This window comes from Pseudopipra pipra, chromosome Z (assembly GCF_036250125.1).
Source record: "Pseudopipra pipra isolate bDixPip1 chromosome Z, bDixPip1.hap1, whole genome shotgun sequence".
Classification (NCBI taxonomy): domain Eukaryota; kingdom Metazoa; phylum Chordata; class Aves; order Passeriformes; family Pipridae; genus Pseudopipra; species Pseudopipra pipra.
Genome location: NC_087581.1, coordinates 55,623,178 through 55,635,764, shown reverse-complemented (window position 1 = coordinate 55,635,764; position 12,587 = coordinate 55,623,178). Strand labels below are relative to the sequence as shown.

Sequence of the window (12,587 nt, the reverse complement as noted above, 5' to 3'; positions counted from 1 at the left end):
AGCCTAGTAGGGGAAGAACCATCTTTATCTACATTAAAAAAAAAAATAAGAAAATGTGGGAGCACACTATTCATTTCCATGAAATTGATTGCTTTGTAGTAATAACATCTAATAAAGCAGAGGGTGAATATCTCCTTCCAGATAAACAATGATTGTAAGCAAGGCAAATACAGTGGAAGACACAATGAATTCACATTAAACAAATCCCTTAATCAATTTTTAGGGAAGAGACTTAGTGACAGTATCTTAGCTAGGGAGTAGTTTAATATGTATCTGTACTGTCATCGTTCCTTAAGCCACAAAGAGATCACTGGTAGCCTGAGCAAAGCAGCCACTTGAACATGGAAAAGACAGGCAAAGTAAATTCACAGCATCACAAACTGTTTAGCTTGCATAGTCTAGGGAGGGGTAGAATGGGGAGAGAGAAAAGGACTAACAGACCTTATAGAACAGTTAATTGATCTGATTCACCCTATTTTAAACAGTTTTCTAAAGCAAACTTATTCCCTAGGGAAAATCATATTCTGTTTAGACTGATTTATAAGGTGTAAGATAATCTGTTGTCATCTGGAGCATAACTAGTTTCACAAGAGACTAAGAAATGTTCTCTGTCTTTTCTCGTAAGAGGTTTTATTTAAAACCACAATGTTGTGCACTGTGGCATTATGTAATTACCTAAAAAACTATCAGATATGAGCACTGTGTTGTTATTTGTATCTACTACTGACTTTCACAATCCACATACAAATATGTATAACATGTTTTTTTCTGCCCCATTTACATCTGCCTTAGTAGGGATTATACTTGTGCACTGTCAATTGATCATTTAGAACTGAGGAAAAAGTTAGCAGGACCATTGCAACAACTCAGTCATTTTCAAACCACAGAAGAACTGCCTCTGTAAGATCCTTTTAATTCTTTATGCTTATCTTGGCTCTCACCTTTGGTTTTTTTCGGATTTTGTTCTCCATTTTGAAGGTTGCACTAAGTGTGTTTGTGATGGAGTTCTCTTATACTTTGCATTTGGCTATGACTGAGTCACAACCCCTTTTAAAAACCACAAAGTAACACAAATTAATTCAGTGATGAGATTTACATCAATCTGGGTTTAACCACATTACTCAAAAAATGTAATATCTAGCCTTACCACAGGAATCCACATGAGAAACTATTTAGGCTTTTGCCTTTAAGTGGAAAGAAAGATAAACTAATTCAAACCTGTCCATTTCAGATCTTGAGGTTATGTCAAAGGAATACTGCCATCTTCCTGTTGATTTAAATCCACTGCATCTTCTTGAAGAGCTGTTGGTTCCATCAAGTCAAGAATGAGTCTATGGCACATCTGGAACAAGAAACCAATCCCTAACTCCCCACTCATTGGCAGGATTTCCACCTACCTTAAGTATTTTACCTCAGAGATGATATGGGCTATCTGAACTCCTGGCAGAAATCAAAGGATACTTTGGGACCAGTGAGGTGTATGAGAGAATACCATTAGATCCAATTACCAAGTGTTTTAACTACCATAGAAAATATTATTCCTATGAATTTCTTTTTTTTCTTTTTTTTTCCTTTTTTTTTGTACAGGATGTTTTCACAGAATCATAGAATTGTTTAGGTTGGAAAAGACCTCTAAGATCATCGACTCCAACTTTTAAGTTAGCACCACTGTATTCACCACTAAAGTATGTCCCCAAGTGCCATATCCATATGCCTTTTGAATACTTCCAGGGATGGTGATTCCATCACTTCCCTGGGCAGCCTATTTCAATGCCTGACTACACTTTCAGTGAAGAAATTTTTCCTACTATCTAATCTAAACCTCCCCTGCTGCAACCTGAGACCATTTCCTCTTGTCCTCTCACTTGTTACCTGGAAGAATAGGTTGACCCCCACCTGGCTACAACCTCCTTTCAGGTAATTGTAGGGAGTGATGAGGTCTCCCCTGAGACTTCTTTTCTCCAGTCTAAACAACCCCAGCTCCCTCAGCTGCTCATCATCAGACTTGTGCTTCAGATCCTTCACCAGACCTGTTGCCCTTCTCTGGACAAGCTCCAGCATCTCAGTGTCTTTCTTTTAGTAAGGGCCCCAAAACTGGACACAGGATTCAAGGAGTGGTTTCACCACTGCTGAGTACAAGCAGATGGTCATTTTCCTGGTCCTGTTGGACACACTACTGCTGGTACAAACCAGAATGCCCTCAGCCTTCTTGGCCACCTGGGAACACTGCTGGCTCGTGTTCAGCTGGCTGTCAACAAGCATCCCCAGGTTCTTTCCTGCCAGGCAGCTTTCCAGGCACTCTTCCCCAACCTTCATGTGGTTGTTGTTGCCTTGGAGCAGGACGTTTTTATCCACAGAGAATGGCCTCTTGTAAGGCAGAAAAGTGTTGCCACATTCAGAGTTGGGAGGGTCTCCTGAAGAACAGGAAGGACTAGGCCCAAGGAATGATTCCCCTTCTAGCAGCATGCTCCTGGAAATCACTTGCAACCATCTGCAGCCTTCTCCCCTTTAAGATCCAAAGGGACTTTCACTCCTCAAAAAGGGTGTGAGCACCCATCATGAATGAAAAGACCTACCTCATAAGACTACTGGGTGTAAGTCATGCTATTTGAAATCTGTCATGTCTTGCATGGAGAGGAAACTCCTGGAACTGAAGAGACCAGAAGGAAAAATATACAATCTGTTTAGCTGTATAATTACTGACTGGTAAAGCCTTAATGTGCCAAATGCTGTAAAAAAAAAAACAAGTGCTGACTGAATATGTTGGTTTCAGTCTTTTAGCCTGGGCAGCAAGAAAGAAATACAGTTGTTTCCAATCTCCTCTGCTTTAGATATAGAGGAGCATGGAAAATGCTGACCAAGTTTCAAAGAACAGTGATACCTCAAATGACTCCTGCCTCATCTATACAAGGCATGAGTGCATCAAAAGGAAAAGACATTCAGACTGATTTTCACAAAAGAAAGAGCTGTGTCACACATCTGAGTAAATGAACAAGTAGAGAAATCAGCAAAAAACCCCTCATTACAAGTAATGTGGTTCATCTTCCCAGGTTAAGAAAATTATCTTTCCACAGCAGTCCTGATACCTTTAATTTTAGAAAATCAAGATTTAGAAAGGACTGACTAGGTGCCTCAGCAGAGCTCACAAACATGAGGAAGAATGGAACATACACTTTTACTCGATGGGGAAGGATAAAGTTTGCTAGGTAGGCAGCAATAAAGAAGCACAAGAACCCCTGCCAGGTACTTGAGTAGAGACAATTCATGAAACCAAGATTTACTTTAATAAAACGTGACAAAAAAAGAACATTGCTCAGGCATAAAAACTAACAGAACAGAATCAGTCAGGGACAAAAAATGGCAGCACACTTATCACATTCCCATCTTCAGTCTCAATTGTATGATAAACCCATTTTCTATTAGAGCGACATTCTGGTCCACATTTGTTTGAATTACATTTGGGGCAAGGATAGAAGCAACCCAGGCAGTCCATTTCCAAGCAATCACACAAATCAATGTCGTTACAAAGCAGCTTGCCATGTTTGTCATACTTCTTTGTAAATCTGTGAGAAAGAACAAAAAGTGATTCTTAGAGAAAGTTTCAACACATTCAGAGACTAAACCAAAAAAATGTGGACAATATCTGAACAGGAACAAGTATTTACTCTTTAACAAACTCACAGCATAATGAAATACCAGCACTATATCCTAATTGCAACCACCATTAGTATTAAAAGAAGAATGCCAAAGAGGTATATAAAAATTCTCTTAAATCACACAGAAAAATCTGGTATTCACAACACAGGTTTCATGTGTAATAAGAAATCTCTCTGCAAAAAAATAATGCTTTGATTAATTTCATTTTAGCCCTTTTTTAAAGTAAAGTATGTAATAAATTAGCAATCTTACTTGGAGTCATAAAAAATATTTTTCTTCATCTGTGACACGCATGCTTTCTTTTTCTGCTGCCTAGTTTCAGGATTGAAGTCAGCTAGCTGAGGTCCTGGATTTTGAAAGGCTAAGCATTTTAATTGTTTCTCAAGTTTTTGCTATAAAAAAAACCCAGAAAGTTTGTAATCAGTACAACTGAAAAATATATTTATTAGCTGCCAAGTGTCTTCACTGGCTTTTGAATAATATTAAAATTAATATTCTTGATAACGTACACAGGTTGGAAAAGGAAGCAACTAAGATCATATTGTTTAAAATGTTTGCTTGTCTAACTGTTAATTGAGTATTCCTTTTACCAACTGTACATCCTGACAGGAGATGGAACAACCATGACTCTGAATACATGGCTCTGGTACAGTGATATGGAGTTTGCAAGTTGTCTTGTGAGAGGCAGATTTATATTTTTGTTCTTCAACTTCATCTATAATGTAAAAACAAGTACTATGATTATAAGCATCTCAAATGGATTCATTCTTATCTTCGCTGTTCCATCAGATGCCTCGAAATCATCTCTGTTCAAACAATGTGGGGGCAAGGAAAATGTCTAAGACAGTAAGGAAGCGTTTGCACAGGTGGGAAGTATAGGAAAAAAACAAATCAAAAAAACCCAAGAAAACCCCCAACCAAACAAAAAAACCCCACAGCGTAATTTTCTGAGAAATAGGAGGAAGCATTTTCCTGCCAATTTTATGGACTTTATGCTTGAAATTAGCTAAAACTGCTGAATACTTTTGGAAGTTAAACATTATATCTATGTATTACTATTCCACTTAGCCCATGTATGTTAACAGTTGTGTCTAAGGAAACAATTTCCCCTTGGAAAATGACTGTAGACTTTGACCATACGCTTGCCATTATGTAAAGGCACAAAAATACATACAAATTTATCTTTTCTCCTCTTAGGTAAATGCAGTTGCCTTGCCACCTCTCAGCTGCCCTGGAAGGTATCATTCCTTCCAGAGTCCACAGTGATTTTCCACAAAAAACTGAGCACTTTCATTGCTTCTCATGTGGAAAGCAGTGGCAGTTCAGTCCAATCTGCTGACACAGTGATTTAGAATATCTGTGCACTTGAGTGCACTTGTTTTTGAGGTGGTTGATGCTGTGCACCTTCAGCTGCACCCCCTGGAAAACCTACAGAGCAATCTCATGTACCTACATTGTTCAGACAGTTATGCTTTGGAGTCCAGGGTAGATATTCAGCATCATCATTCTCCATGACCATAAATTACACAATTCTAAGTTGGAAACAAATAATAAGCTATGGAGATTGTCCTCCCTCTAAGATTACTCTCCTATTTCCCTATTTACAGTTTCATTTGAGCTTAGAAGTGCTCTTAGCCCTCTGAATCACTGCACTGCAAACTTGATTTATTTCACTGTTTTTATTACTGATATTTCCCTCTTGACTCCAGCTTTTTATTTTTGTAACGATTGAAGAAAGTGAAGGCAATGGTAATTATCTTGATAATAAAATAGTACTGGAGAAGTCATACCAGTTTTTTGTGTCCTGTTGAGCAGGCCTCAGCAGAAGAGACATTTTCTTCTGCAGGTGTTTCCTGGGAAGAATAGCTTTCTTTGCAGTTTTCTTCCATAAGATCACTCATTTGACCACCCTTGTGAAATACGTACATATGTGTTAGACATATGCAATACTATACACAGACTTGTAATTTAAGGTTCTAAGACAAGCAGGTGATATCCATACTAGGCTTTTATGGATTATTGACCAAGAGTAAATTCAGAACAAAATGTGGCTCAGTAACAGCCTTGATTTTAAAACCGTGCTATGATAATATAACGAGCATATACAAAAGCTGTATCACCCAAGCCACTCCGTAATTCCTTAAGTAAATGTCGGAAAACCCTTGCGTTTAAATGACCCAGAAATCGAAGGGATGTTGCCCTGTGTTTCTGCCGGGGGGTGCGGAGCTGTGTCCACACGGAGCACACGGCGGGAATGCCGCGGGGCCCGCAGTACCTGCGTTCACCAGCAGGTGACACTGCGGGGCCGCGTCCATAGCAGCCAGGATTCCAGGTGGATTCAGTTTTCTCCCTGAAGATTTCAACCAGCGGACCAGAAGTAAGCTTTTAAATCTTGGCTTTTAAATCTCATTTAGATGTTTCGCGAAACATCTAATTTTTAAAAAAGAAACAAAATGTGTAACTTGTAGGTTTAATAGAAAAAAGTGCATCGCTCTGCTTACAAAGTACCCAGGGAGGACCACGGGTTCTGTGAGTCTGTCCTGCAAATGTCATCCATCACCTCTCTGCTGTCAACACAGAAATGGTGGTGGCAGCTGTTCAGGATGGATGATAGCTACTTCTTTTTACCCACCTTGTGAACATAGTTAAAACTTTTTATGCAATATATGCAGTTACGGTGCCCCAGATTTTAACCGCAAACACAACCAGAAATATTTAAGATTTTTGGAGTTCGTCCAACTCTTCCCCAGTTGCTGCCCAGTTTCTCCCATTACCTCTGAAAGGTAGCACAGTGGTCTCTGTCAGTTTACTCTGCACTTCAGAACTGCTGTCCAAACCCTGCCCCAAAGATCTTCATTTCACCACTGTCAAAGGGCCAGAACCTCTCTAAGAGAAAAAGGAGTCCAAGCTCTAAGTTTCTTCTGTTGCAGCCACTTCCTGCAAGGAAGTGGGAATAGGAATGAGAAGGAGAGACCTTGTAGTAACAGGAGGGAATTTTTTTTTAAGAAGTGAAAAGAACAGCCCTCAGCCTGTTTCGGAGAGGGTTTCCCTTTTTCCTCTTCGGTGGCCTGAAGAATGACAGATGTGGCACCATTCACAATATAACATCACTTTTAGTCCTGGGACTTGGGTATCATTTCAGGATTAGAAAAGGAAATCTATTATCAGGCAGTTAATATTTGCTGTATGGAGGAGCTGCATTCCTACTGGAAATTTGCTAGGGGTCCATAAATGAAACAAGAATGAAGGGCACTACTCCAGAGAAGGTGAGTATTGCTCTTCATTTGCACCCAAGTTGAAGTCCTGGTAAGGGTTTGCTTCCTACATCTCCTCTTATGTCCAACCATACATTGTTAAAGCACTTTATGAGTACGCATGATCATCATCCATGCCTGTTATATTACAGTATGCATGGTTCAGGAGCAGAACAGCCATCACCAGGTACCAGTGTAAGCAGGCAGAATTCTTGCATGTCCTCTGCTGTGTAAAAAGTTTGACTCCCTTGGCAACCAGGTTCTAGCAGTTATCTGGAACCAAACACCCAAAATCAGAGGCCTCATTTTAAATACTGACAAAAAAGAACAAGTGTCTTGTTCCAAATATGTGTTCCCAATACCCTTGCACCTCAGCAAAAATATCCTACACAAAGAATGTAGCACATTTCTGTCTCCATATACACTGTAAATATATAAAGTTGAATTTTAATCACAGGAATGATACCAAAAAAATGAAGTAGAATATGACTAGGAAAGCGTGTAAATTTCAGAAATTAGTGAGACTCACAGACTAATTTCCTTCCGTAGTGTGTTCTGAAGGGGGATAGGGAAATGAGGGAGACTCAGACATCCACTATCACGTTTGCAGAACCTGATTATCCAAAGGAAAATATTCTTGGTCCTGAAACAGAGGGGTTTTGTCTACTGCTTTTGGTTTGACTGTACTGATAATCCAGGGGCAATGCATTTGACGCTCATCTCTTCCATAATAATTTCAACTCTGAGGACAAGCATCGAGTGCACTGTTTCTCCACCAAAACCTGTGTTCTCCCATGCTTTTTGTGTACAGTAAGTACTTCTTGGAGGTGATCATCCACAGCTCAATATCCCACTGTGGCTACAACATATGGCTAAGAACCGGCAATTTCAGCAGAGCCTTGAAACAGCTGACAAGGCTAAAAGCAGATTAAGGAAGGAAGAAAATCAGAATCTGTTCTGTATTAAAAGAGTCTTACCCATGACACAGATGTTTCTGCTCAGAGAACAGATTCAGAAGATGTTGGGATTTGGAAGGAACTGCATTTGTTTGTGATTCTCATATAAGAAATATTTTCCTGTATCTGCTCTTTCAAGAATTTAATATTCTATTTATGATCCTTGCAGATTACACAGCTAAATATTTCAGCTGACGAGTGGATCCCTTCCAACACAGAATATTCTGGGAAATCTAAAATGTGGTGACTTGCATACTAGACACTTCAAGCTGCCTGATATCAGCAGCCTTAAGCTAGTGTCTCTGCAGGGCTTGCCAGAGTGAATGCACATTTTTTTCAAGTTGTATTTGTTTGTGCCATTGGAGAGGTTCCACCTGAGATATCACCTTCACCAGTGCAAGATAAGATGCTGTCCCTGTGGTTTTAATCTCCCTATTCCCACATGGATTTAACTGGCCTATTGCAGCAGTCCCATCTTCCTCACAGCCTAGTTCTGCAGAGATATCTGTGGGCTCAGGAACCAGCACTCAGGTTTGTGGTACATTCAAGTACACATCTTGGAATTTCTATAGGCCATCTTGTGCCACTCGAATTAAGAATGGGAATAAATCAATCTTTCTTAGGATCAACTAAGCTGTAAAGACGTGGAAAGACCATTTACCATCTAGTCTGTGCCTTCTCTCAAGCCCCAAATGTGCATGTACATTCAGAAGACAGCCTTGAAGTGAGCTAGGAAACACAGATTAGATGAAGAAATAGGTCTCATCCCTTATAACTCAGCTGGTTTCCCTAAAAACTGACAAACATGGTGACAGAGCAATGGCCTATTGTGTGACAGGATCCAGAGGAGCAAATACATCCCTCCCCCAGTAAAATAAGACAAATCCTCCTGAGTTCTCCCTCTCAAACCCAGAGACTTTCTGCTGTATCTGTGAAGGATCCTGTAGCTGAAGTGTAAGAGTTAATTATAACATCATTTGCATCTTCTGATTGTCATGCAAGAGGCAGAAGAGACCTGCCAGACTTACCTTCTGAAAATATGCAGTTCTGAAGGGTGTATATTCAGTTCAGAGCAGCCAACATGAGAGATAGGAGGTTCTCCATAATTTTGAATTGTACTTACCAAGGAGAGGGGATGGCACAGTGTAGACTTACTGCTGCACAATCAGTCCCAGAGTGACTGAAACAGAAGACAAATAATCAAACTAGAGCTCCCCAGAGAAGAAGGCTGAAGACAATACCAGGTAACTGTCTTATCGGACCTCACACTTTCTGTCTCATTAATTATGGGATTAAAATAGTACTTAGCACAAAGAATGGAAACAGAGAAATTCTATAAACTGGAATGAGTCCTCATTTCTCATTTGCATCTGTGAAAAACAGAGCAAATGTATTTCTTAGTGCCTTTTTTCCCCCTTAGAGCTAAGTAAACAAAAAACCTGTAATAAACCACTGCATTTTTTTCATTTTAAGGTTTTTTTTTTAAAAAGAGATATTTAGAACATGGATGAAGTAAAGAAATGTTTTACCATTCTTGACAAAATGTTCTGGATTCTATTCACTGTTTCCAAAAGTCAATATATAAACATACTCCCCGATAACTAAAGTGACATGCAACCTCATGGTTCAGCTTGCTGCCTTTCAGGTTTATTTGTTGCATTAGTGCAGACAACTCAGTCTCCTCCTGATCCCTCTAGATGCCAATTTTCAGCATCGTACAATCACTAATGGCTCTCATTATGCTTCTCTAGAACACACCTTAATCCTAATAAGCACCTAAAATTTTCAAGTCATATAAACTCTCCTGTTGTGGCTTAGACAAATAGTCCAGCGTGTCTTTTTGTCTTCATCAGCCGTATCCACCGATTCTCTGAGGTATTTCACAACTCAGTCCGAGGGCAAGAGATTTATTATTTACAATACTATTTTCTTTCCCTTCAAGAACTTTTAAAACCAAAAGCTGATGTAGCATTCTAGCAACAGAACTTAGTTAGGTGATATAAATGCTACTAAACACTCCTTCATTTTGTTCCACAGTTTGTTGGGTATTTTTTTGCTGTGAAAAATAAACAGAAATCCCTCAAGAGAAAAAAAAAATCACAATCTCCAAGGTACTCATACAATAACAAGCCAAAACCAAAAATCCTACAACCGCTTTTACTGTCATATATTTTTCCAAGGTTCTGATTTCTTCATATTCTACATGAGGGAGAAAACAGGAATTAACTCTATCAGTACACACGTTACAATTAAACTATCTTATGCTTAATATTTTCTTCCATTTTACTAAGTACACATGTGTATCTGACCTTTTCCTGAATTGTTTGTGCATGAGTTATATTTGTTTATCATGGCATACATGATAACACACAGCCTTCAATCAGCTCAAAGTAGCTTTTACTGGGTGGGCGTTAGGCTACATGTACAAGGATTAAAATCTTAGGTGACATTTAGAGAGCTTGATTCTGCTGGTGGGGTTCCTACAGGGACAAGTCTTCCCCACCATGAGCGCGTGACTGTGAATTCACATGGGTAGATATAATACAAATATCCCTACTGTTGGGAAGGGAGATGGGAAAAGGGGGGAGCAGATGTGTCGAATTTCTGTTGAGCTTCCTGCAGCCAGAAAAATGGGGCAGCTGAAGAGAAAAACACCACATTTTTCGGTGTAAAAAATTAACCTGTGATGTTATTGTCGCATTGGGAAACAGTTCCTTGGAGTTCTATGATTTCGTGGTTACAGTGTTGACACAGCGTGAGGCCACAGCTGGTGATCCTCACAATTTGATAGCTAATTTGCCCCCTTCTCATCTCATCCTCATTTTTTCCAAACAATTGAGTTTATCAGGTATTTCTGCCTCTTGTCTCTTCCTTTGTTTTTCTTTCAAATCAGCAACAGTCCCTGCGGGGCGTGGGCAAGGGGCGGAACAGACGGGAAAAAGCACACGAAGAGCGGGAGGTGATTTCAGTAGCCGAGATGCCGAGGAGAGGAGGGTGTGAAAGGCTTGTGTGAGGCACAAGGGGCAGAAAAAATCCCCCTTCTCCAGAGAACACTGTTAATGCTCCTTGCCCGGCCGGGCACTCCAGCTGAGGAGAGACCCCCCCGTGCCTCGCCTGGCTCCGTGTCTCCCTCAGGCAAACGCAGCCGCTCCCACCGACCCGCGCCGTGTGGCTGAGCCCACAGCAGAGCTGCGGTTTTATCACCCCCATGGCCCGTGTCCACAGAGCTGCCTGGGCAGCAGAAGCACGTTCCTACCTCCCTCACCCCACAGCGCTGCTGCCACCGGGACCAGGGCGGTCCGCGGGCGGGATCCCCGCCCTTCCCTGCTCCGTCCCGGCCGCGGGGGGCCGCTGGCGCTCTCGGCTCGCGCACGCTCGGCCCGCACTCGCCTGCCTCGCCGCTCCTTCCCGGCTTTCCCCGGTGTTCCCCGCACGTTGTGGAGCGGCCCCAGCGCTCCCTCTTGGCGTACTCTCCGCTCTGCGCGGCCCGAGCCGTCAGCCGAGCCGGCGGCGCCCCGGGGAAAACCCGCTTGGGAAACGGCAAAACGGCCGGGCGGGCAGGGGCGCGAGGGGGAAACGGCTAAGGGAGGAACAACGGTGCGAGCCCGAGGCGAGTGACCGCGGCGGGGGCTCGCGGGGCCGAGCAGGTGGATGGTGTTCGTTGGAGGAACTGCGGCCTGGAGCAGGGACCCTGGAGCAGGAAAACAGCGTGAGGAGCGGGACGGAGTGCGAGCGAGGAGTGGTTGTGGACTGACCCCAGCCCCCGTTCCTTCTTCTCGCTGGGCTGCTCCACAGGAGGAAGTGGAAGAGTTGGGAATGAAGATGAGCCTGGGAAAAAGGGAATGTGTGGGGAATGGCGATGTTTTAATTTTTGGTTTTGTTTCTTACTATCGAAGTCTGTTTTAATAGGCCAGAAATACTAGACATCTATTTTAATAGGCCTGGTTCCAGCCATTAACAAGGTAATTTTTGCAGTAGCCAGGACCCCTGGCATGGCCAGGACCCCGATGTTATTTTATACCACCTCACAAGGGGGACAACGGAAAAGAAAGTCCTTTCTGAGTTAGTGTAGCAAGGCAGAGGGAGCAATCCAGTGTCTTTTCACCTCTTTCTTGTACCCCCTGTCGTTAGTATTGCTGCTGTTACTGTTTGGTATTTTTATCTCACTGCTGTTTCCAGTAAATTGTTTTTATCTCACCTTTTTGTGCCTCCAGCTCTCCTCACCAGCCAACTGCAGTGGGAAGGCGAGGGAGAACAGGGAATGAGTAAGTGGCGCATGGCTTGGAGAGTCTCAGTGGGAGTACTAAATTGGGGAGTACCATTTCCAAACCACGACATGCCCCTGATGGTAATCGGTAAGTTATCTCCCTGCCTTTTGTCTCCATACATGAGCTATTTCACCTCATTTTCTCCCTGCATCCTGTTCAGGAGTGGGAGAGCATCAGGATGGGTATTTCACAGACAGCCAAGTCATGGTCTACACCTTTCCTGCCTTTGGAGCCTGAACCAAACTACCATTAGTTTGGCCAAGGGGTTGGATCCATCCATTGCACCTGGCTCCAGAGGACCCCCTGCACCTTTGGGCCAGGGGATGCAGAGATGACAGCATTTTTTGTATTTTGTGAGTCACTGCAAAGCAGAAATGTGGCAAGGCCACATCTCTGTTCATTTTATGGCATTTTAGTCCCCATTCCTTTTGCCTACCTCATACTGACCCTTC

At 42.1% G+C, this 12,587-nt stretch overlaps 1 protein-coding gene across 6 annotated transcripts; it reads right to left on the bottom strand.

Moving 5' to 3' along the window:
* Nucleotides 1–3,267: 3,267 nt before the first annotated feature.
* On the bottom strand, nucleotides 3,268–11,374 carry ARL14EPL (ADP ribosylation factor like GTPase 14 effector protein like). 6 transcript variants are annotated; one of them, XM_064642858.1, is made up of 6 exons: nucleotides 11,302–11,374; nucleotides 8,991–9,047; nucleotides 6,432–6,594; nucleotides 5,448–5,567; nucleotides 3,910–4,049; nucleotides 3,268–3,563 (listed from the first exon to the last, which is right to left on the bottom strand). In XM_064642858.1, the coding sequence occupies exons 4-6, from the start codon at nucleotides 5,556–5,558 to the stop codon at nucleotides 3,341–3,343; spliced, it is 474 nt and encodes a 157-aa protein (XP_064498928.1). In that variant the 5' UTR covers nucleotides 5,559–5,567; nucleotides 6,432–6,594; nucleotides 8,991–9,047; nucleotides 11,302–11,374; the 3' UTR covers nucleotides 3,268–3,340. The 6 variants fall into 6 exon arrangements, with proteins under 6 accessions (XP_064498928.1, XP_064498927.1, XP_064498925.1 ...); XM_064642857.1 differs by lacking the exon at nucleotides 11,302–11,374 and adding an exon at nucleotides 11,258–11,289; XM_064642855.1 differs by lacking the exon at nucleotides 11,302–11,374 and adding an exon at nucleotides 11,124–11,244.
* Nucleotides 11,375–12,587: the final 1,213 nt, after the last annotated feature.